At 37.5% G+C, this 26,088-nt stretch overlaps 1 protein-coding gene across 5 annotated transcripts in view; it reads left to right on the forward strand.

The window, feature by feature from the left end:
* GRM7 (glutamate metabotropic receptor 7) overlaps nucleotides 1-25,710 on the forward strand; it is a 761,960-nt gene extending 736,250 nt beyond the window's left edge. For 3 of the 5 annotated variants that reach the window (XM_036218948.1, XM_036218952.1, XM_036218954.1), the window contains one exon: nucleotides 24,473-25,710. Coding sequence is in view for 2 of the 5 variants with exons in the window: in XM_036218954.1 (XP_036074847.1) it covers nucleotides 24,473-24,715 (243 nt within the window). In the remaining 3 variants the exon portion in view is untranslated. Of the gene's footprint in view, nucleotides 1-10,922; nucleotides 11,202-24,472 lie in introns of those variants that run through there. The other 2 variants (XR_004950366.1, XM_036218951.1) reach the window with 2 other exon arrangements.
* The last annotated feature ends 378 nt before the right edge of the window (nucleotides 25,711-26,088 follow it).

Consider the following 26,088-nt stretch of genomic DNA (forward strand, 5'->3'; position numbering starts at 1 on the left):
TTTAACGTGAGTTCGCATTTTTGAAGAGGTTCAACATATCTCTTCATAAAATACATTAAAGATTCATAATCAGCCTTACTATTTGGACAAAAGAATGCATGATGCCAAAGATATGAAACTGTTTTCGTTAACAAAATACAACAACTTTCAAACCTGAAAACCCCACAAGATCCATTTTTGCTGCAGCAAAAGGTTTTGTGCAATGTACAACCCTGTCACTCACAAGCACAGTAATCACTCGAGATTACCAGTCATTTTCATTATAGGTAATTTCAGGGTGCCTTGTTTTGCCCTGTCATTCACATTCCTGGGACCTTGCCAGATAGTGACATAAGGAGTAAATTGGGAAGCTAACCAGAGCCCCAGAACCACAGGATAAATCTGAGGCCTGGCTGAATATTCCAGGCCAGAGAGCATTTATCTAAGTAACAACAGGGTAGAGAAAAGGTGGGGTGTTGGTCCTGTCTAGATAAGTGACACACACCAAGAGATGCTTGGTTCTTTCCTTTACTTGGCTCAAGATTTTGTTCCACCACATAGGATATATTTCTCCAGATTCATCAGCATGGAGGAAAAAACCCTTGAAAGATCTTGCTGTAGATTCATCTCTCTCAACCCCCAGTGTCATAATCTACACCCCATTCATACTGAACAATATTTAGCCCCTAAAACGCTCTCTGACAAAAACCTCCCTTCCTTCTTCCCTTGCCTAATAGCAACCTTATGTTGGCTGTATCAAGTTTCTGAATATTTTTCTGATCTAAGAATGGAATGTCCTGCTCATGCATAAATCTGTACCTGTTTCTCTCACACTTTTTTGTGTTGCCCAGTTTCATTTAGTCACAAAACACCTCTTTTGTGAGTGGTTCTTAAGTGTCAGACACAGTGGTATTCGTGATAAATCCTTACCCATGAAGAGCTTATGCTTTAGTGGAAAAGAAAGGCAAATAACAGATGTATTTGCAGAAAATCTCATTTGGGGCATAGAGTGTGGCCAGGTGTTGCTATGTTAGATAAGATGTCCCTGAGGAGATAATACATGAGATAAGACTGAATGATGAAAAGGCATAAACCATGCAAATACCTCTAGAAGATATTCAAAGCAGTAAGCATATATCAAGTGCTTAGAAAGTGCAAAAGTCCTGGGGTATGTAAAAATTCGGCATGCACCAGAAATGTAAGAAGGCTGGTGTAATAAATGAGCAGGAAAGTAGAAGGCAATGAGGTCAGAACTGTAGGTGAGAGCAGAGCACATGACAGTCTAGTCTCTAAGAGTATAAGAGTGTGATGTGACCTGAAACGCCTCTAACTTTCAATTCAGAATAAGATTTTTCAAAGACGAGATGCCTCAAAGACACAAAAGGCATTCAGGAAACTGTGTGCCGATTCAAGGAATAGACCACTGACTTTGGGCCACAGCTCCTTCCCTGGGTTATCTTGATTTAACCTGTGTGTTTCATATCAGGGGCATCATTGCCTTCACTAATGAATACAAAATCCCATCGCTTTTCAAAGATTAATGTCATTTAAATGAATGTTTGTGAAAAGCATAAACTGATAAGTCTTTCTAACATTTTCCATAGGTTATTAAAACAGCAAGAAAAGTCCATATCCTTCTTGCTTTTTCTGCACCTACTTGAGCTACATGACTAGTCACTGAACAGGAGGATGAGAATGCTTCAAGCCCTTGACAGTTAGTGACTTTTTTAAAATGAGCTATTCTGTCATGCTGACATATGACCAAGCTCCAAGAGAGTGGTTTGTACCCAGAGCTCCTCTGCCTCCGACTTACAGGTTTCTCCAGGAGAACCTCACTCTCTGCAAGTGACGCCAGCCTTTCTGCCCACTAAACTAGGGACAGGAGATGGGAGCATCGGACAGATGTACTCTGGGCTCCACCTTTTACTACCTGTGTGGTTTTGGGCAAGTTAAACTCCCTAAGCCTCAATTTTCACAACTATTAAATGAAAATAATGGATGACATTTTTCTTGTAGCATGTGGGTGTATATGTATTATATGAAATAGTACTTATGAAGTGTTTAGACTTGATACATTTATTTATGTATGGGATACATTTATTGGATTAATTGTACTAGAGCCCCAAATTAGTGACCCCCCCGGAGCTATTTTGTTAGGACAACACAGTCTCTCTCTCCTCCTCTTCCTCTGCATCTCCTGCTCCCTCTCACCCTTTTTTGTCCCTCCTTCCCAAGTATCCTATTTCCAATAAGGTCACATTCACAGGTATTAGAAGTTAGGACTTCAATATGTAATTTTTGAGGAGGCATAATTCAACTCATAACATGTCCCCTGTGAAATACCTAGTGATTACTAATAGTTAAGAGCCCAGGAGTAGGTACAAATGTGAATTCCAGCTCTACTTTTGACTTCTACTGTGGCCTTGAACAGGTTACCTGATCTAAACTGTAGGTTTCTCTTATGTAAAATAGGAAAAATAATACCTGACACATGGAATAGTTTAGGCATTATTGCCAAATAAAGTTCTCAGAATAACTCATGTCAAGGAAGTGCTCCCCAACCTAATCTAATGCCTGATGATCAGACATAGAGCTGAGGCAGTGATGCTAGCCCTGGGGAGTGGCTGCAAATACAGAGGCAGCTTCCTTCTCTTGCCACTCACTTCCTGCTGTGTGGCCCTGTTCCTAACAATCCATGGCTCAAGGTTTGGGGACCCCTGTGTTAAGTACATAATAATTATTAAAAAGTTAAATGAGAAAGCTATCAAAATGGAGTTGGCCCCTGGGCTGTGTGGGTAGCTTGTGCCATGAATGTTTTTTCCTTGGCAGTGGTTTGAATTTGTCTTGAGCTGCCCCCACCCATTGCCTGGTACCTGGGAGAAGAGCATACTTAGTAAAGACACTGACCTGGACTAAAAGAAGGGCATTTCTAAAAACCATCTTCAACATCTTTTTTCCAGAAATTAAACAAAGGGAGCCTCTGCAGTCGTGCTTGTGATGCAGAATTGAAAGACAGGTGTTTCTGAACCCCATTTCAATGAGCATGTATTGCCAAGGTTATCTACTGAATGAAGCCAGAATGCAAAACAAGACACTCTACCAATCTGTGCCATCCAGAAAGCTTTGTTATTCTGAACATTTTAGTGAACAAATTAGACGTGGGGAGAAAATATTTGCACAGGCTCTCTTTACACATATGTATAAAATAAATAATGGAAAATTGAGGCAACCATTTCAGTATCTCCAACCAGAGAACATTCAATCTGGATCTATTTTAGTTATCTCAACATTTTATGACTTGAATAGTCATAAAAGTGCCAGTTCTCCTTTTAATTGTGTGTGCCATCAAGGCCAGATGATAAACAGAACTTGACGTGATGTAAATTTCTAGAAACGTCCCTAACACTTTGCAGGATTCAATGTTTGCTCCATGGGGCAGCGGCGGCAGCAGCACCTGGGACTCATTGGAAAATAATAAATTTAGGTGCCATCCCTGATTAGCTGAGTCAGAATCCACAATCCAACAAGATCTCCAGGTGATTCGCGGGCACATTATAGTTTGAAATTAACTCTTTGGCACCTATCTGCTCTCCCAAGCTGCCTCATGCTGACTTACATGTATATGTATCTACTTGGCAGCTTGGTTGCGGCAGCCAAGGGCTGCCAACGCATAATTCCCTCTGTCCAGAATCTTCTCTTCTGAAGAACTGGCTGGATCCTGAAACCCTAAAACTAAGTCAGTTTACTCCTAAGTCTAAAGAGACACCATTACAAGTCACAGCTAATATCATCCAGTAGGGATGACAGTATTAGGAAGCTTCTGTTCTGGAGTGTGGCTTTGATCCCATCTATGAACATTTGCAGGTGGAAATGCTAAATCAACCTTGCTCCCAGGCCAATGGCAAAGAAACGGCCACCAAGCTGGTAGCTTCTTTTCCCAGCCAATGCAGTGGCCGAAGCTAGGCTTCTCCTTGCCAAAAATATAGCATTCAAGGCTCTCTCAGGACCACAAACATGCCTTTTGATTTCAGAGAGAAATGGCACATCTCTCTCACCTTCTGCTTCTTTTGGTTTGATAGGGCTCCTCACTGAATAGCCCAGCAGAGAAGTTTACAGCTCTAGCTACCAATATCTGAGCCAAGTTTGAGGTGTTTATTCACAGGTCAAAGTGCTTCACATCCGATCTATTGAGACTGAACATTTTCTATTGATCAAGCTGCTACTTTAACTCCCCCTATTAGAATTTTAAACATTCTTACAATCATCTAAAAATTAAAGGTAGTCGAATTTCTAACATGACTAGTCCCTTGCTCCACTCCACTGAGAAAATAAATTGGTTTTAATAAAACTGGTTTATAATAAGTGGATGTCAAATAGCTTCCCTCCAACTGTGTTATTCTGATTTTCCAAATGACTATATCAGTAGGACACGTAGATTCAGTATTTAAACCCCAATAGCTAACTGAGGCACCTCTTTATCATTAATCATACTACTCAAATATTACTGTATATTTAAGCATTGAATATGTTTTTTGTTTTGTTGGCAATCCTGCATTTTCTATTCTGTATTTTTATTACTGATTTATACAATGTTTTTGAAAAGGAAAAGTTAGCGAATTTAAACATTGTTTATAAGCAGATTGCTTCTTCAAAAGTGTTCCTTGTAAGCTGAATAGAACAGTGCATTTTGGGGAAGGGTGTTATACAATTAACCCCTACACCTAAGGGAATTAACAAATCCTTGCATAGCCTTCATTTAGAAATCTTTTAGGGAATGTCTAAGTCCAAATATAAATAAATTGCTTCAGCTTTAAGTTGTAGTTATTACCCAACTGCTCTGTGTAGCAGTAAATACTTCCTTAGGTGTAAGAGCCTCATGGAGAGCCATTATATAATTTACTAAAGTAGTTAGCAGCTATATCTGCTGAGTGATTATAGCACATTAAGTATAGTCAATATCCATTTCCATGGAGGCATCTTAAGCTTCTCAGATCCTGATAGACCATATGTTCAATGTCAGTATTACTTGTTCTCAAAGATGGTATTGTGTGCTAGTCAATTTAAAGGACTGTTACAAGAAAATACTATTTTCTCTGTAGGCAAAATGACTTAGTTGACCATTATTAAACAAGAATGATTAAAGATCACTGGCAGACCATACAGTCTTTTAAGAGTAAATTATTTTATCTCTGAATTAAAACAGGGTGATGACTAGTGAGGAAGATGAAGGCAACATGATGATCATCTAGACACCCTGCAGGGTCCCTAAGAGTAATATATTTGTATAGCTTACCAGAACAGCAGAGAAACATGACTATTTACCCTTAGCTGAGTCTTTATCACCCAGCAATATGTTAAAACTGAAGTTAAGACACATGAGATATTATTTTTGTCAAAGCTTGGGAGAGGGAAGCACAAAGGATTGTGGGGTTTCTTATAAGACCTGTGGTAGAACTGGCTCTGTTGTCCACCTACAACAGCAGCCCTTGGTCAGTAAGAAATGTAAAACCACCATAACAACAACAACAACAATAACAAAAACAAAGAAAAATCAAAATGAGAGCAAAATGGTTCTGAGCTCCCCTCTTTTGAAAGAAGGAAAATCAGAGCTGCCTCACTACTAGAGCCTGATGACCTTTCTCATAACCTTTGGAAACTTTGCTCCTTAGGTCTGTGGGTCTGTGCAACACCCTCAAATAGCACTGATCTTCCTTGAGAGACGGGGGAAGGGGGGAAGATGGGATGGAGAGGAGCCTGGGGATACTCACAGAGGTCAAATCCAATAACTGAGTGCTTAATAAACATTTTCTGTTGAATCTGAATAAAATCAAAGTAGCTCTAACGAAACACGGCCCTCAGAAGCACCTCCTTCTGTAGGAAGAGTGCTTGAGGCGCTCCTCTGCTGCCCAAAGCAGAAGAGCCAACATGACATTGTGGCTTGACTTGCAAAGTGAATCGACACACATGCCAAAGGTTAGGGATACGAATGAAAACCAGCCCAGAACTAAAAGATATAGTGCCTCAGGAAGCCAACCTGAACTCTGGAATTCCTTATGGCTCCAAAAAAAGCATACAAAGGAATTCATCACACAATTCCTATTAAACGAGTAATTAAAATAATTTATTTCTGTACGTTGTCTCCATATGTATCTCTGACAATGAGAAAGTAATGAAAGAGACAGAAGACAACAAATGAATGCTTACCAGGAACCAACATAATAGCAAGTACGTATTAAATGCTTACTAAGTGCCAGTGTTTGCTAAGTACTTTATTTATATAACCCTTAGAACCACTCATTGAGTAAGTACTGTTATTACTCTTATTCAGTTAAGTAAACCGAAGCACAGAATGTTTAACCACCTGCCTAAGATCACCAAGTCAGTGACAGAACAGGAATTCAGACTACCATAGTCTAGCTCCAGAGTCTCATTTATTAACACTTCTTCATATATATTCTGCACAGAGAGAAAATACAACTTAAAGGTCAGAAATTCGACCTTTTTATTTTTAAAAAATCAATTGTTTGTCTCCTATTTCTTCTTCACCTCCCTCTGCATCGTGGACATGTGTCTCCTTTCTCCTTGCTCACTTTCACCTCCTCCCCCCAAGGAGATTGCAGGAAATTAGCAGCCCTCCTCTAAGTCAAGTTGCCCTCCAGAGTCATTCCTCCCACTCTGATTCCCGACTAGTACCCTCCCTGTTGCACCACCAAGTCTTTCCCTTCCAAGAAACCCATCAAGTGTTCTGGTTGCAAGAGAAAATCCAAGGTCTCGTTCAAAGGTCTGATGCGTTGGCCATTAGAGAGCTTTCTAACATGCTGTGGAAGATGTTTTCCTAGTTCAGAGACATCTGTGATAGATATACCCCTGCCCATTTGCAACCCACTACTGGCACACAAGCTGTCTCCTTCTTATAATCCATTATAATATGCCTGCTCAACTCCCCACACTCATTCCATAACTACCCGCATTCTGGGATACATTTATTGCTCTCATTTCCATTTACTCTGCCTGCAGGGAAAATAATACTTTCAGACTATGAAGTAGTCTGTAAATTGACCATTATCTAATACCATTTCCAGCAAAAGGGATACCAACGTCTAGTACTTTACATGTCAACATCTCAAAGCCTGAGACACATATTAAGGAGTAGAAAGCATCTGTAAGTTTTTATAAAAAAGCAAATAGGGGCAGAGCAGTGATTGCCTGAGTTTATTCACACAGTGCCACGGAGGACACATGAATGGAATGAAATAATCTCAATCCAATTTAAATACGTAATGTGGTTCATTTGGACATCCCAATTTCATGGATTGAATGATGCTGTTGAATGATCGTACTTATATAGTGGGCTGTCTTATAGAAATTGATATTTGATATTACAGGACAGCAAAAAAGCTGCTTGAAAAGTGAGTGGATTCATTCAAACTTATTCCAACAACACTCTGATTATTAAGTAGCAAACAAGGGAAATCAGTTACCTGAGGTTTATTGAATTTTCTAGTTGACTTGGGGTTATATATTTTCCACTCTTTGTTTCATTCCTTACAGTTAAAATTCTTATTTTCAAAAATATATCACTCCACTCTGTTTACTGTTTACTTGGTGAAGCATGCCAAGCATTATTTTATTATTATTATTATTTTTGCTCAGGTAAAAGTTCTGAAAGTTCTCGGGTTCATTTTTCTGACCATTGGTGCTACTGTGGAAAAGACTGCAAGTGTAGAAGGCTAGAACACTGGCTATCTTCCTGCAATTGTTTTAATTTCCTGATAATGAATCATTCTTTTTCATCCCTCTTCTCAATAGGGTGATTGGTGACTCCTTTCTTCCTCCTCATCCAAAAATAGATGAATTATAGATAGAATGATTTGGGTTTTCACTTTGAAATCATTAAAAATATATATAAAATACTTTCAACACTGATCTTAAAAGGATTAAAATTAGACTAACTTCTTTGTCAGCAGAGAGGCAAAGTACAACCATTTTACTGACTGCAGTTTTGGGCAGATGAAGTAAGGTTGATTTGAAAAGTCTACAGGCAGTTATAGAAGGCCTGGAAACTGCTGGTGCATTATTTTTTTTCCTCCCCTAAGAGACCAAAAAGAGTCCAGCCTTTCAGCCAAAGGATTCTCATATTATGGGTATCTTAATCTATCACCTGTCTTAATTGGACTTTAGAGAAGTAATAGATCTATTGTTCAAATATAGGAATTATAGCAAACTAAATGGTAACCTGGATTCAAATAAAAGGACCTGAGATAAATTAAATTCATGTCCCATTGAAAACTGATACAGTCTTGTTTCTGGACTTCTGACAACCTGTAGCTTCCAGGTATATCAGCAACAGGAATGGAGAATCTTCAGTACTGGACAGAAATGAGGTTCTATTTCCGGAGGAAGAGAGGAAGGAGAAGAACATTCAGGACCACAAATTCTACCCAGGATGCTTACTATAGATGGAACTTTGCTCTCCAAATTTCAAAACCCATTACTACATTTTATTGTTTCTCGCTCATATGGCATCAGAGGAACACTAGCGCATGGCGGCAGAAAGCACCGTGCATGCTGTCAAGCCCTGCTCACTCATTTTTCTCCACTCTCCTGCTTTACAGCATTTCCATTTTCTAAAATAAAGTGAATGAACAAAAACAATTACAAGAAGAGGTTTATAGTGGTTCAGACATGGGCTCTGGTCAAATGGCCTGGCCCTATCATCTGTGTGGTCTTGGGAGTTATGTTTAACCTCTCTGTGTCTCTCTTTTTCCACCTGCAAAATGGGGAAAATGAAAGTACCTTTTCAGTGGGTGGATGAGGTGATCTGTCTATAATGCGGTGATTTGTCTATATCTATAAATCTCAACAATTAATATTATTGGTTAAGAAACACTCTGTATATCTTAACTATTAATATTAATAAGTAAACTTCTTTAATCAGTCATTTCAAATACTATACTCATTTTCCAATTTCTAATAGCCCATGAGTCTTGCCCAACTTCATCTCATACTTCCTTCTCTGTACATTTTTCTAACAATAAACAAAGAACCTCAATAACTAACTGATTGATCATCGCAAGGGGGAAGGAGTAATAAAACGGAAAGTCCCAGATCAAGACAACACTAAAAAGAATAGAGAAGAATTATCCCAAGCCTTCAGGAGGAGATCTTGACCTCAGATCATAACATTAATGTAAAATAGTCAAAAAAAAAAAAAAAAAAAAAAAAAAAAGAGAGAGAGAGAGAGAGAGAGAGAAGGAAAGAGGGAGAATGATTCATTTAGACACCAGGGACTGAAAATTGAGTCAGCTCTGCAATGGCATACCAAGAGCGAGGTTGGAAATGAAAGTGGATATGATAAAAGCCAAAAGCCACCCAAGCAGAAGACCAGGCCTACCCAAGGAGGATACTTAAGCAGGAACCATTGGCCAAGCCAACAGTCTGGACTTTCTCATGAGGTGGTGGTTGACAGTTTGGCATCTACACCTGTTCCAGGAAACAACACCGCATGCGGAAAGTCACACAGAACTGACCAATAACAAATGACTGCCTTTACAGCAGCAGAATCTTTGGTGATGGTTTTACTAAAGTTGGCAACCTTGAAATGCTGTCAAGTAGTTTACGTTTATCAGGTTAGCACTTCTCAGAGGATTGGGGCGATAACTTATATAATTGTGCACCCATTGTAGCTCTAGAACCTGGGAAGGAAGACGCCTTATGTTAGGGATTTGGTAAATGTTTATTGACTGATTGCTGTTTTATCCTTTGATCCCAGTGAGATGGGTAGTTGTAGCAGGAATGTTGTGAATGTTATGACAGTTTGAGGTGACATATCTAGGGAAAGAACTTTCTCGGGGAATAGTAACTGTTTAGAAGTAGTTGTCAAGAAAAGGAGTGTTATTCTCCTTTGCAACCCAACAACCCAGATTTTCGGAATACTCTTGATTTAAGAATTTTCTGTGTTGCTGTCACCAAAAACAATAGACATTTCCTAGAAATTTAAATATTTCTTCAGCCAAACTTTATTATCTAAAGACCTACTCTTATTTTCTGAAATGATATAGAAATCTACCTTCTGACAATGCTGTTTTCTTTGCGAAAACGTCGTCTCCTTACACACTTTAACACAGACTTGGATAGCTCCCAGGGGCCTAAGAGATTGCACTGAAGATTGAGTTCAGAGTTAAAACTTTCCAGTACATAATAGCAAAACTGACAATTCCAAGTGTCACATCAATCTCATGTTCAAATGACATCTTATAAAAGGAACTCATCCTATCAAAACCAACTTTAGATATGACCATTCTTCTGAATTTCACTGTTTTATATAGATGACTTTCAATGACAATCATTATCATGGTGGAGCAGAGAATGAGATAAAAGTGATGGTGGTAGCAGTGGCGGTGATGATAGTGATGATAAAAATATCCCCTTAAGTGTCCAGTACTGTACTAAACGTGTTACATACATATTGACACATTTAATCTGACCAACATCACTAGTATCACCATCCTGATTTCGTAAACAATTTAAAGGGAAGGAAACTAAGGCTTAGAGGTCTCTCACAAGATCACAGCTTGTTGAACAAAGCTGGAATTTTAACTTCAGAAGGCTGACATGAGAGGCCTCTCAACTATAGCTTCATATCACCTACCACATGAGTGACTAGGTGATGTCATTTTCCTCTTCTTTTGAAAAAGGCAAAGACCGGTCAATCTTTGGGATTTTTGTTTGTTTTTAGCCATAGATAGCCCTTTCTCTGAGTTTAAAGAGTGGCCTGGTGACCTGTGATCACCTGGTCTGTTACAGATCTCGCCTCCAAGCCTTTCAAAGTATCCGCTCTGCACTGGCTCCCTTGGGGCGAAGGAAGGTAATGCTGAACAATGCAATACTACCTGCCAGGTTTTCTGTCAGGGCATATCACTGCCTATAGTAATGTTTTTCAGCCTCCTGCCAATTCAGTCACTGAAACTTCCCAAACACTTTAAAGGATACTCTCACTCCTGTAACAAGCCGAACATTCATGGGAATTAGTTATGGAATTCAAAGGAAGAAATCAAGGGGCGAGAGTTACTGAAGGTAAGAAGTGAGCAACAGATATCTTGATTTCTTGGAACTTACTGTCTAGCCCTGCCTGACACTCAAAAAAAATCATTTGTTGAATGAGAAATCTCTGTGGCCCCTGAAGTCATCTCCACCTCTCATAGTCCTCTCTTGCTTTACCAGAAACCATAGTTTAGAAAAAGTGGGAACATTTGTTCCTTAATCTCTCTAAGACTGAGATGCCCTTCAACAAAGTAGGGATAATATTGGTACCTGCCTCATAGGGGTTTCTGGAAGGTTTAAAAGGTTTGTGAATATAAAGTGTTTAGCAGAGTTTTTAGCATATTTCGACTAATGCTACTACATTCAGAGTATAAGTATTTGAACTCTTTGATGCCTCATCCAGAATCCATACATTTCTTAGCTTCTAGGAAATGAGAACTATTAAGAGAAAAAGGTTTTAATATCCCATTATCTCAGCATGTTGACCACTTCTATAAGGATTCACTCCACACCATTTTTGGTCTTATTGTGTAAGTTAGAGTACCCTTGGGGATACAGCAGATTGTTTTGGGTGTTGAGGGTACAGAAAAGCTTCCTGTAAAACATGAAATTTTGAGTGATCACTGCTAAATCTGTTTGGTAAGCAACCTGGGTAATATGATGTATACAGTCATATGTCATAGACATGCATGGATAGCTTTGATTGCAGTCTTTTTGATAGAATCAGCTTGGTAGTTGCCCCATCTTTACACTCCCTTATCAGTACATAACTCAATTCTTAACTGCAAAGTTGAGTAGTAAATCAATAGAGGGTAACTCATTTCAGCTAATCTGACATTCCTGTGGCACTCATCAGTAGATATCCGACTTATTAAATCAAAATGGATAAATATATAAATAAATACGTATTTACAAACTACAGTAATTGATTTTGCAAATAACATAACAGTGCTACAATGAGAGCTCCTAGAATCAATGATCGCCAGTTCCAATATTATACAAAGATGACAAGGATTGTATGTAGGAGTAGCAGCAGCCATTGATTATGTGTACAAGTCTTTCTATACAGTAAGAAACTGTCATTTTTGCTATAATAAGAACTGCAAAACCCCTGCTTTCCCTTTTGGCTCCAGCTGACTAATACAAGTTCTCAAAGCACAAGATTTCAATATCACACTTTCGCAGAAATGAAACAGTAGTTAATGGATGGCAATGTGACTGGATAGATGTGGAAACATGTTCATAGTGATTTGACAGATTCCTTTTCAATGAGTGCATGAAATGCACTAGGTGCTCTGACAACTCCTTGAGCGTTCTCAAGGAAAGTTGGCACCCTAACTATGTCCAAAACCCAAACAACTAATTCAGTTTTGTTTTACAGGCAGCCTGACCTTCTGCTTTAGAAAGACCTCTTTCTTCCAAGGGAAAAGCATATGCATACACGATGAGTCAGGTGTTATGTGTGTGTGAGTCTAAATGCATCCAGAAAGGAAGCTAATAATAGCTAAAATATATTGGGTAAAATTATACCAAACCCCGTTCTAAGTGTCTTGACATACATTAATTCCTTTAATCCTCATAACAGCTCTAGAGAGTGGTACTATTATTAGGTCTGTTTTTTTTTTTTTCAGGTGAGAAAACTGAGCACAGAAGGATAAAGTAGCTTGCCCAAGGTCATACTACTGAGTGGTGGCTATCCTTGTGTTTCTGTCTCTCCATTTTTTCCTTCTGCTATGCCTTTTACTCTGGTGGCTGTTTTGATGATCGCTCTTGAATTAGCATCATCAGAGTTCCATACCAAGCCAGGGGAACTATCACAATTTATTTTCATCTCTTCTCAAAGGCACAAGATTGGCTAGAGGGTACTGCTTCTTAGTAGCAAATATTATGAGACAATAGTAGGGCTGGGTCCCAGCAAAGTTGTGAAGCAACTTTGGAGATGAAGGGTCTCAAACTTTTAATCATGAAACTTTTCAAAGTAGTAGAAAGAGTAGTAAGTAGTAAAATCCACTGCCAAGATTTAACAACTGTTAACATTTTGCCATATTTGCTACAACTAATATGTTTTTGTCTTGGGCCATTTTAAAGTTAACTACAGACATTATGATGCTTTACTCCAAAATTTTTAGCTTATCACAAAGTACAGACATTCTCCAATAGTACTACTATCATATCACTATCATATCTAAATTCACAGGAATTCTCTAATATCATTTAACATCCAGTCTGTGGGCTCATACCTTCAGTCTCATTTCTCTTTATAGATGGTAATCCTTCTGCTTCCTCATTCCAGTCTCTTCAGACCCAATGCCTTTAATTCAGCTAAGTGCTCCCTTCCACAAGACCCCCCATGAAGTCTAATGATGAGGATTCTGGTCTCCTATTAGAATGCCTCAAGTCCCATCACAAATGCTCTGTCCCTGAGTACCAAGAGGAATGGTCAGTGTGGAAAGGTCCATTAGCTATCATCAGAGCAAACACAATACATTTAAGGAAAGACCGTAAATCATCAATTTACAATCAGAAACTTGAAAGATATCCCTACGAAATGTTAAATAGTCTTAAACTTCTTGAGCCTAATATATGCAGTAGAGTCCAATATCAATCCAGCATATCCTACCTGTATTTTCAGCTCACTTCAAAGTAACAGACTGGCAACACATTTGAGAAAAGGAGAGTAAAGAAACTGTTTATAGAGAACACTGAAGATGGAAAATAGGGAATCATTAGGAGCTGAATATAGTTGAGCATAGGCTGTGTTGTACTGATTAGCTAAGGGACCTCTTAGTTGCAGAGCCGAGCTTGCTAATAATAGACCCCGGCCATAACCAATTTCTGCTGTACGATTCCATTTCCTCCAATAGAAGTCATAGTCTCTACTCAGACACAGAAAGGTTAGGGATCTGTTCCATCTACCTTTTACCTGAATTCAATGTTTCTCTGCCCTTTCCCCAGCTAATAGTATGGTTACTCCTGATCATTCTGTGTACTTTATGAATAACTTTTCTGTTTCCTCTGATTGAGTAACTAGAAGAATTGCCCAATAACTATAAACATCAATGGAATTTCACATTCCAGGAAACAGATTAAAGCAGACCTCTGGGGTTCTTTATCATTTTGTATCCACTATTTCAGAATGAAAAAGAAAAGTTCCTGGCAGAAAGTAGTCAAAGGTAGAAGTTTTCAAGAATATCAGACAGAGAAGTGAGTCGGTGCCTTGTCATTAGCTCCAACTAATCCCCAGACAAGGACCTATCATCTTTCACCATTTTATTTATGTATTTGTTTGTTTATGGTAATGTTAAGTACTGTTATATGTCCTGTGGATACAATGGTGACGAAGACAGGATGTGCAGAGTTTACATTCTAGAGAGAAAACCACTAAATAAATTGAGATATAAATAAAACACCTCAGAGAGTGATAGCGGTAGGTGAAGAAAGCAAGCCACAATGGGGTTGGGACATTAGAAGATGGCGAGTGCTATTTTAGAGATGGAGTCAAGAAAGGCCTCTCCAAGAGGTGACATTTAAATTGAAACTCAAAAAAGGAGAAGGTATTTCCACCTTTGGGAATATCTGAGGGAAGAGCATTCCATAACTCGGGTGACCCACAGTCAGAGGGTATCTCTGCCTCCACACTCTCTTCCTTTCCTGTGTGTTCTCATAGCACCGGTTTTACAGAGAAGTAACTCTTTGTGTGAGCTTTGGAGCCTGACTCAGAATTCTTTCTCTACTTCTCCATTCCATGTCTGCATTTTATCAATCTCTAACAGTGTTCCTTCGAATAAATAATTCCTAAGACAGACAGAGAGATAGACAGACAGACATGCATGTGTGCATACACACAAAGAACTTGAGTTAAAAGAGACAGGAACTTTAGCAGGAACTGATTATTCTTCTGACCCAAGGCACACTATTTACATTATTACTTCTGCATACTACCTCATGCCAATGACACTTCTTTGAGGGAAGCCAAACCTCTGTACATTAGTGTTCCCAACTGGCTAGTCCCCCTGGATTAAGCAGGCTGCTCAGAGGACAAGACCAAGCACACTGAGAGAAGGGTGACAGACCAAGTCAGACAATTACCTGGCAGGCACTATCCACTTCCTGCTCTTAAAAGACATCAGCAATTCACCCAGCACTTTCTCCCTTGGAAGTTTCACACAATAATTTACACATTTTAAAGCCAGTCATAAAAAAGATGAATAGACATACTTAATTTTTTAAACTATTTTTACTAGTGTAGGGGGGAAAAAAATCTTGTATAGGCTTCCTGTGGTGCATTCAACGTTTGATTGCTTTAGGAAACATTTTAAGAAGCCACTTATAATATGACGTAGATACGCCAAATGAGGGGGGGAAAATGAAGGACTAGATAAAATTCCCAGCGCCTTTTTTCAGTGAAAAATTTGGAAGAAATGGCCATCTTATAATTAATAATTGGTCAGAATATATAACAGTGTTCTTATTCAGTTTTGGATCATGCTAACAATAGAATGGCGGAAGGCAAAGTGAGGGGAGTAGATTGTCTAAGAGAGTCACTCATGGAGGCCTCTTTAGGAATCGATTCTCAGAAGCGTATAGGCCAAAATGCACAAAATGAGAGTTTCCCTCTACCTCATTCCCAGGAGAACATGCTGTTGGTGACAGCAGTTGTGGTCCTAAGAGATATTCCTAATTATTCCATCAGCTCCGAGCTGATCTGCTTTTCTGTAATTATTATCCTCTATCTCTACCTCATTTCTGAACCATCCTCCAGATTACCACTAAGACACTCACCCTTTTCAAATATTGATGAACTTCTCACAATTCACTCTAATATACAGAATGCTATAAGTATCGTAAAATATCGTTGGCAATCTGAAGTTAATCTCCCTAGCAATCTCTTCTGCCAGCATTCTTTCTTCTCAGCATTAACCCTATATTCACCAAACTCTTCAAATTTTTTGCTTTTCTCTCCTAATCCTAAGCTTTCTCACAGAATGTGGCTATACCAATGTGGTGTCCTCCAACTGGAATGTTCTTCAATGCCTATGCCCCCAATACCTAGGCCTGCCTGGAAAATATCTGTAATTGAATGCTCAAGTCATAGTTCAACACTCCCTTTTCTTTGAAAACTTTCCTGAGTTCATCAGGCAATAATTTTCACCTCTTCCTTTGTGCACAAGTTCTGATGGCATTTCTGGCCATATCGGAATGCTTCATGCATACTACCATTTCTGCTCATTCTTTGTTCCAGCCATTCTGGCCTTTCAGCTGCCAGCCTCAGGAATTGGACCTTCTGTTTGATCTATGATCAAATATTTGTGTAGTTTCTCTCTCATCTCCTTTAAGTCTCTGCTCAGATGTCATACTCTGAAACCTTATTTACCACTTTACCTAGGGCAGTGACTTCCACCTAAGGGTGCTAGGGATTGCCGGCATCATCGCTTAGCTTGTTTTTCACAGAATCTGTATTTACGAACTTACCTACTTGCTAAAATTGATTTATAACTCTAAAATGAATACTTGTGGCTTTGCATTCATGTGTGGAGATACGCAGAGCAGAAAAATACACACACATTCCAAGCTGAGGGCAAACAAAGTATCACTCTGCCGTCTTGTTTTAGCTTTTATATGAAAACAAGTGTACTTTTTGTAGTCTTTTTAATTCCTGTGTTTTGCATTTTTGTGCTTTTTGTCGATTATTTTGCTGTTTAAAATGGCCCCCAAGCATAGTACAGAAAAAAGTCCATGTGTTAGATAATCTTCATTTAGACGTCAATTAGTACTGTTGCTCTAAGTTCAATGGTAATGAATCAAAAATCTATATTAAATAATGTCTTTAAACAGAAACACACATAAAACGAGGTAATATATATTGATTGGTTGATGAAAATGTTGTGACCAGAGGCTCACAGGAACCTAACCCTGTATTTCTCCTGGGAATAATTGTTTAGTATTCTCTAATTCAGTGTGTGTGGCAACTTTATAGAATATAACAAGGGATAACAAGAATTGAATGAATTTAATTCTCTTTTTTATGATCTGTTTCTTCTCAGAAGAATGTAAGCTCCATAAAATCAGGAACCATATTTTATTATAATATTACTACATCCTCCCTGCCTATCACAGTGTCTGATACACAGTAGGTGCTCATTAAATGTATTGAGCACACTGAACTAGGAGTTGTTCAGGGATAGAATATTTTCCCTACTTTTGTGCCACTAGTTTTTAACAAAGCTACTAACATACTATGAACTGTTAGTACTAGTTCAATAAATGAATAAAAAATGACTGAATGGACTATGGATCTTCTCGGCCAAGATAACAGCAAGTCCTGGATTTCAGCTAGAGCTTTGTATCCAGGATCAGCAAGCACTACTCTCCTACTATTTTATTGTGATTGCCTTATTTGTAACATTATCCTTAAGACAGACTTTGATCCACATTTCAATTTTGGATGCCTCATTGCACTGCATCTATAATATACTCCAGAATGCTCGCATCTGCAAAATATTAAAATTGTAAGATATACAAAAGCTTTTCAATGCCCAGGTAAAGTGCCTAACAAGAAAAAGGAGAAATCTTTGATGCTGTAATTCAGCACATTTTTTTCCAAGACCAAATATATACAGCTTCAATCAAATCACCCAGATTTTAACTTGGCCAAGCTTAAAGATGTTTCGAAATAGAACTTGGTCTGCTTGCTTCAAATACATCTTCTAAAAACCCTGTAAACCTTTACTTGATGCTTTGCATCTTAAAGTACAAATTAGATTTTTTTAAAAGAAACATTAGGACTCTCACTGTTTTCACTATAAAATTGAAATCTTTGTGTCAATTGTAGCCAGGCAGCTTTGGCTTTCTGTGGATGTGAAAAAGGAGAAAAAAAAGAATGCTGTAGTTTAAAAGTTACAAAGGAAATCTGAGAAGTGATAGCAATATCTAGCTTTGTATATAATATATTATCAGCAACAACACACACAAAAAAAGATGACAAAGTTGCTATGTATTTTTTTGTGTGCTCTATTTTTCTCCTAAGATCCTGAGAGGTGATGATGACTTGAGAGAGCAGAAGCTTCTCTACAGTAAAGAAAAAAAAAAAAAAAGGATAAATATTAAGCACGTCCTTGTATTACACACTTCCTAGACATTAGGGGGAAAAAAATGGTCTCTTCCATCCTGACACAGTGCTAACATTGGAGATACACTTGAGAAATAAGTGATTCTCCCTGGTTGTGTTAAGTTTGGCAAATAAAAGCGAAGCAGCCATGAGAGAGTGGATGGAGACACCTAACTTGTCTGGAGGGGAGTCAGGAAAGGCTCCTGGAACAAGCGGCTTTGAGAAACTACAACCCAGCAAGGAATAGAAGACAACCAGTTAAGGAGAAAAGGTCACTAGCATTGCAGGGAGAGAACAGCAAGTGTTGACGATTCTGCTTCAAAATCATTGATTGCACCCCCACCACCCATGGCATCTCAGATACAGCAGGTTCCCAAATAACATTGTTTTGTTCAAAATCATTTCATTATAATGTTAATGAGGAAAAAGTTACAGCCAAGGCCACTGTCTGCATGGAGTTTGCAAGTTTTCCCCATGTCTGCGTGAGTTTCCTCCCACATCCTAAAGGTGTGTGCGCAAGGTGAACCGGCTTATTTGAATTGTCCTAGTCTGCGGGAATGCGGTAATGTTCAGAGTGGAGCCCCGCCTAGCGCCCTGAGCTTCTGGGAGAGCATCCTGCCACCTGGGACCCTGAACTGAAATAAGCGCATTGGACAATCGTTATCTTACTTATTTTTACTCATCTTTTAAAATGTATAGCTCACATTTATTTCAATGTTTAATATTAGAAGTGTTTTGGGTCTTTATTTGGAAGTTTGGTAATGTTTTTGTGACCAGAAAAATGCTTAAGAACTTATTTTTATCAATTAGCCTCAGGTAAAATTGATTTCCTTATACAAAATTTCACTTCAAGTTACAGTTTACAAAAACCTGTCACCTGATAGTTGAGGACCCTAAAGTATCATTTAAAGCCTTTTACAGACACCTCTATTCAGAAGCCAAATAACCATAGGAATTGTGTCTTGTCCATCACTGCTTCCAGTACCTTAAATTTAGTAGAACAGCACACGTATTCACTGAAGTGATTACCTGGCCCCTCCCACCCTGCCGGCCTGAGTCCCAGAGCTCTCTGACTCCACTCCCATACACCTGGTTGGAAACACAGTAAGTTACATCCCCCAGCCTCTTTCCTACATTCTCTCACTCTTCATCATCCAGATCAAATGCCTACATAATTGCAAAGCCTTCCCAGACTTTGTATAGTACACTGCCAATCAAGACAAAGTTAATTAGCCCTTGCAAAATGTCTTTAAGCATGTATCACAGGTGCTGTAATCACTTCCCCCACTATAACACAAGTTCCAAATTAACAGGGATATATCTGACTTGTTTCTCTATCCCTGGTAAAAATGGGGCAAGCACTTAGCACATTTTTTTCCTAAGGTGTTCTAGGCTGCTGCTTCTCTATTCTCTCAAACTACATTACTCTTGTCTGCAAATACTACTACTAACTAGTTCACACAGCTTTGAGGTCCCCCCATCCATCGAAGAGCCTCCCTCACTCAACATTGGTGAAGGGTGCCAGTTTACTTTGGGGTTTCCTCACAATGTGATTTCATGACTTTTCTTTATCATGGTAAGTAGGGAAGAATAAAAAATGTTAAGCCCTTGTAGATGGCACATGGCAGCCTTCTATAAATGTTCAATATAATCTGAATATACAATGAATGAGAAGTAAACAAATGACTTATAGACTTCCAAACCTGTTTTGCACAGTTAGCATGCATTAGAATAACTAGAATTTAATAGATGTTAAATAATATTTTGTTAGGTGGATGGCTGTATAGATGGACAGAAATTCAGATTTTGGAGTTTTTGCAAATGGATTAGAATGGTGATTTGGAATTCCAAGTTATTTACCTGATTGATTGCATTTTTACCTCTGCCAGGTTTTTGTCCAGTTAACTAATAAAAGAACAAATAATCTATCATTCTCTTGGTAGATTGTGGTAGCAGAGTTGAGGATGGGACTGAGGAGATGTATAAAAGTCTCTCTTTTTTTTTTAGTTTAGAGTTGTGTTTGTATAATTATGAATGACTCTTTTTAGTAATCATGTTCTTCATTCTTGGTCTTTTCTATCTTTTCAACTGAGTAATGTGCTGCTCTTAGGTAATTTTTAAGAGATTTAGGAGAAATCATTACAAAATGAATTACCTTTAAAAAAAATACAGGAAATGTACTAGCCTTTTTTGAAATCCTGAATGAGAATTAACAGTTGAAATTCACATCTTCTCTTCTGCCATTAAGTACTGGCTAAAAGCAAATTACTAATGAAACCAACAAGCAGGAAAATGGTCATTGACCATGGAAGTAATTACACAAAGTATTTCCCTTTGTTTTAGTAACAGCAAACCCTAACATAAAAGAATCTCTCCCAGCTCAAATATTTATAACTTTAACAACTCTGAATTTTAGTTGATGGGGAAGCAGTAGTCGGGGGAAAGGGCAGCACAGAGACTGCTTAGAATGTGTTCAGAAAGAACCAACTAGAACAAAGTTTCATCACCCAATAAACCAGTACTCCAAAGTTTGTTTAGCTTCACAAATGACTGAATAGGGAGGATCAAGATTTAAAAAATAATAAAATACATCTCAAAAGCTATGTTCTTACATAGTACAAAGAGATCTATCAAAAAGGCAGAGCTATATAATCAAATAATTTGGGGAACTAATGCAGATATTATCACAGTTACAAACTGACAGCCTAGAGATTCTCTGGCCTCTTTCCTTTGATTTGCTAAGTATTTTAATATGCTATTGAATCTTCCACATAAAACAGGTATTCCTAATGCCTAAAATAGAGCTCAGCACATAATATGTGCTCAATAAATAAAAATACATTTTGAAATAAAATTTCCAAATAATGAAATTTTATATAAAAAATGTGGAAGTCTAGTTTTTTCCTTAAAAAAAAAAAAAGGAATATCTGATTAAATTGAAGTATCACCCTCTAGTGATTATACTGTTTAGATGGGGCAAGTGTTTCCTAATTTATCATGGCGCATACTGTTTCTTAACATCTTACACTAAGCCCACGTCACTCGTTTATCTTATATGTTTAGCCCGTAAAGGGAAAAACTTATGTAAAAGGGTATAAAAAGTCTTACACATGTGCACGTGTAATATATATCTAGAAATAAAGTTTCTGAATTAACAATATGCATATCTTCAGCTTTTCTAAATATTTCCAAATTCTTTTTCCATGTAACTGTACCAACTTACATTCCTACAAGTGCAGCCAAAGAATTTCCACTTCTTCACACCCTCACCAATACTTAATATCAGTACATTTTTGTTTTGTAACAGTCTGGGCATGGAATACCATCCTGCTTTAATTTTTATTTCTTTAACCAATGAGGTCGAGTGTTTTTAATTTGTGTGTTTGTTTGTTTTTCCTCACCTATAAATTGCCATTTTATATCTTTAATCCATTAAAAAATTAGATTGCCTTTTATTAATTTGTATAAGTTAAAAATATTTGGAATATCAATACTTTATCAGTTAAACATATTGCAAATAATTTTGTCTAGTCTATAGTTTTTTCATTTAACATTATAAATAGTGTTTTTCAGATACTATTTACTCCATTTTGTTATTGAAAACAACTGGAAAGTAGGGTCCATCAATAAAAAGGTTACAGAAATTTTGCTATTTTTACATGAAAACAATATATTAACTGGTTATTAAATCAACACAACAACCTCATTGTAAACAACAAATGTCTAAGATACCTCGCTTTGAGAACTAACTGATGTAGATGACTTTTAAATATTCAATAGGAACTGGGCCATATATTCCTCTAGTTCTTAAAACTTTTAACTTTATAAGAAAAAAATTTCAGCTATTTTAAAATAAAAATATTTTCTTAGCAAGTGTTTTACTTCACAACTGTTTTGAGCTAAGCAATTTTCTTCCCTAGACCAAAAACTACATTGCTATTCAATAAATGGAGTTTTTTGGACACCATAGGCACTTACTTTATTTACTCATAAGGCTAGAATGGTTTAAAAATAAACATGATAATGCTTTGGACATTGCTCTGCAAAGTGCATAAATAGCCAATAAAGGACCTACACAATTCCATCATCATTTAGCTGCAACACTCCTAAGCTGTTCTGCAAAGAAAACATGTACTGAGACTAATCATTTGTACAGGATTTTGTAATTTAAAAATACATCACTGTGTTATGTTACCAGATGAGAAACTAGGATATTTCGTATGTTCACACCCTTGACAGCCCACATGGTGACAATTATTCTACCCATTTTTACAATGACTCAGAGGAGTTCAGTGTCATTGAACTGATCTAGGCCATACCTTGAGTAAGTGATAGAGCTAAATCAGACTTGAGTATATGAACCTAGCCCCATCCTTCATAAAATGGAGATAACAGCATTCACCTCAAGGCTGCTTGAGAACACTAGAAAATAATCCATGCTAAGCATAGGTGAATTTCCATTATTATCATTTCTAATTTTTTAAAACATAATCTCATCTTGATTATAGTTTAATGTGAACCAATGCTCAGCTTTACAATGTAAGGACAATGTTTTCCTAACTTATTTTTTAGCAAAGACTCTTCCTGAGTAATTGGTGTTTTTAAGTAACCTGTTTGAGGAATTTCAAATATATTTTGCTTTTTTCACTGACAGTTATGCTTATATAGAAAACAGTCTTGATTAATCACACAATAGAGGTGGTCTCAGATATTTAGGTCAGTATGAGCTTCTGGGTTTGTTTGTTATTTCCTCCTTTGTCCTAAAGATAATTAATATGTTGGCATTTGACAAGGCAAACTGTGACTATTTCTCGTAACTGTCAGCTGGGGTTTTCTAGCTATGATACTATAAATAGTTTTCTGAGTTAAAAAATCTTTAGAAAGTTTTTCTCCTTATACTCAAACCAAGCACATTGTTGAAGACAATGAAGGCCATAATAACAAAGGGAGCTTTCTCATAGACATGGGGATTATTGAATTCACACATTTATTGAATGAGGATGCATCATAACCAATCTCATGACATTTTCATTTAGACCCTGAACTTCATGTATAATTCCATTTTTATCTAATTTTAGATAATAAATGCAATATGATATATTAGAGAAATGACTGTTCAACTCAGAATTTTCTGGAAGGAGTAACCACATTTTTAATCCAGAAAATAAGATGTCTTTTTGGACAATGTACATTGCATATATGCATCTGCAACATACTGGCTGCATTACTCAAAGTTCAGATACAACCGTCTCTTGGTATTATAGCTTCTCTGTGCCTCGAAATTCACACCTAAATCCCCACTTGAGAGTTCTGAAAGAATTTTTGCTATTTGTATTAAATGAATAGTACTACTTAGAATCGAAGAACAGTAAGTAAAATAAGCCATCTATAAATGCTACATGACAGTTACTTTGTGTCCAATAGAAGCTGATGAAAAACTACTAAGATTTAATGAATAAAGAACATTTCGCATCACATCAATTGTATTGCCTGGTATTAAGAACTAGAACATAGAGTAGAGTCATACCTTTGGATCTTGGTAGCTCTGTCTTCAGCACAAGGACAGGAAAGGGCCTGTTTTGCTCATCAGCTGCATATCCATGTCTAGCCTGTGTCTGGCAGATGGTAGGCAATCGACACATATCTACCAAATGAACGATTGAATGAGTGAGTTAAAGGTGAGTCCTGAAATCACTGTAACAAACAGAAAAATAATGTATTCTACATTTAAGGAAAATAAATGTAGGCTGTGTGTGTTGAGATAACTGGAAGATTTAAGTAGCTTTGAACCTTGATGAAAATAGTTCTGCAAATTACCCTTACAACTTACTGATGGTAACACTACAAAAGTCAATCTATAGTAATTTGATCATGTGAATCAGAACTGGAGAAGGCACTCTGGTTGGCCTAATCTGTAGTCAACCTCAGTAAATTCCAGTGATGCAGGCCAGACCTTTCTGAAGCAAAGGCCGTTTAACGTGAAAAGGTCTGGGAGGAGATCAAACAACAAAACACACGGCAACATGAGCGGGCCCTTTAAGCTTAAGGTTGGCTAAATAGAAAGTATGATAGCCGCTGATAAATTTACTAATATTACAAACCATAAAGTGGGAGGATCTCAAAACAGAGAACCCCGATGATTTGAGAATTGCTGGACACTGAAGATTTTAGTGGACTACATCTTTGAAAATAGTCATAGGAATCCAAAGTGATTTGCACATTCCACAACGGTACACTGCCCCATCTTGACTTTTTACTCAACTTTATCACAGACCTAATTCTGCTTCTACCTTTGCAAATAGGGTCATTGCCACAACTGACTCTTTCACATTTTTGTTTCAGGCCCTGCTGCAAAAAAGAAGTATGTCAGTTATAACAACCTGGTTATCTAACCCGTTCCATTCCATGGAACCATGGAGGAGGAAGACCCTCAGTTATTTCGTCACCCAACCTGGCATAGGACTCTTTTGGTCCTGCCCGCCGCCCATCACTGGAGGAGCATCCCCAGCCAGGAAACCAATGTTAGAGGATCCAAGTGTCCTACACAGCTGCTTTATGAAATATTCTTACTTTATCTTGGCTTAATAAGTCACTGGCATCAGCACTGCCAACTTGGCTGCAATTTTGGACCTTCCCTACCAAAGGGAGTGTTGAGACTCAAGTCCCACCCAAGCTCTCTAGGATGAACCACTGAGAGCCACAGGGACTGTTTTGGGGCTGACCTGTCTTTCTACGTATGTACTTCCAGGTTGCAAGGTTTTGAAATTTTCTGTACAGTTTGTGAGGACTTTTGCACTTTGCCATCCGATGTTGTACCTCGGCTCACTGTTTTTTTCCGAATGCCCTCTTTTCATAGATCCCTATTCTCTCAGATGGCGAATATTGGGGAAATTTTTAAAACAATTAAAATTTTAAAAAAGATCTCGGCAGACTGAAAAATAAATTTAAAACATGTGTACATGACTATATAATTATGATTATACTACCACTGCAAATCATGTTATTTTTTTTAAGACAAAAATGATACTTAAAGACCAATAACTGTGCTGATAAAGTAGGCCCCACCTATTTATTGTTGGTATGTGATAGGTCACATGAAAGGAAGGTATTGGTTGAAATGAATAGAGGTCTTGATCTTTGGAATGCATGCCAGTAATGTATTTTACAGTATATGTTACTAATATGTTCAATATTTGTATTTGTGTTCTCTTTTGTTATTTTAAATAGGGTATATGGATATTTTGCAATAATTTTAATAATGATTAAGCTATTTGGAGAAAAGAATATGGATTTTTCACGTCTTGAGGTTTTGTTCATGCCCCTCTATGATTGACCGGTGTGATAAGGACTTTAAAAAAAAGCATGTATGTTTTTTACTGTTTGTAATAAGTACTTTCGTTAATCTTGCTGCTTATGTGCCAATTTAGTGGAAAAACACCCTTGCTGAAAAATCCCTCCTTTCCATTCTTTCAATTCTGTGATATTGTCCAAGAATGTACCAATAAAATACTTTGGTTAACTTTTTTATTTTCTGCAATAAATATTTTTAGTTGTTTACCCTCTTTTAGTTACAGCTTATTTCATAAAATCTGAAGTTAGGAAACAATGGAGACCAAACTTGTTAATGGAACAAGCTTTAGCTCACAACTAAAGCCACATCCGAAATGCATAATAACTCAGAGGTCTAAATTCTCTCGTAGAAAAGTCACTACCACAAAGCACATTTTGTTTTCACATAATTGAAGTTGAAACCTGACAATCTTCAGACATTTACTCAGCAAATTATCAAAAAGAGCAAAAGTACAGAGGAAAGAGAAAAAAAAATGAATACGAACTTCAATAAATTGCAGTCTGGGAACAATTTAGTGAAAAGATAAATATCTCTGTAAAATTTAATTAAAGGACGTAGGTGAATAAGGATAACTATTATAAAGCATTTCGCTATATTTGCAAACAAA

The sequence above is a fragment of the Rousettus aegyptiacus genome, unplaced genomic scaffold, assembly GCF_014176215.1.
Source record: "Rousettus aegyptiacus isolate mRouAeg1 unplaced genomic scaffold, mRouAeg1.p scaffold_m13_p_4, whole genome shotgun sequence".
NCBI classification, from domain to species: domain Eukaryota; kingdom Metazoa; phylum Chordata; class Mammalia; order Chiroptera; family Pteropodidae; genus Rousettus; species Rousettus aegyptiacus.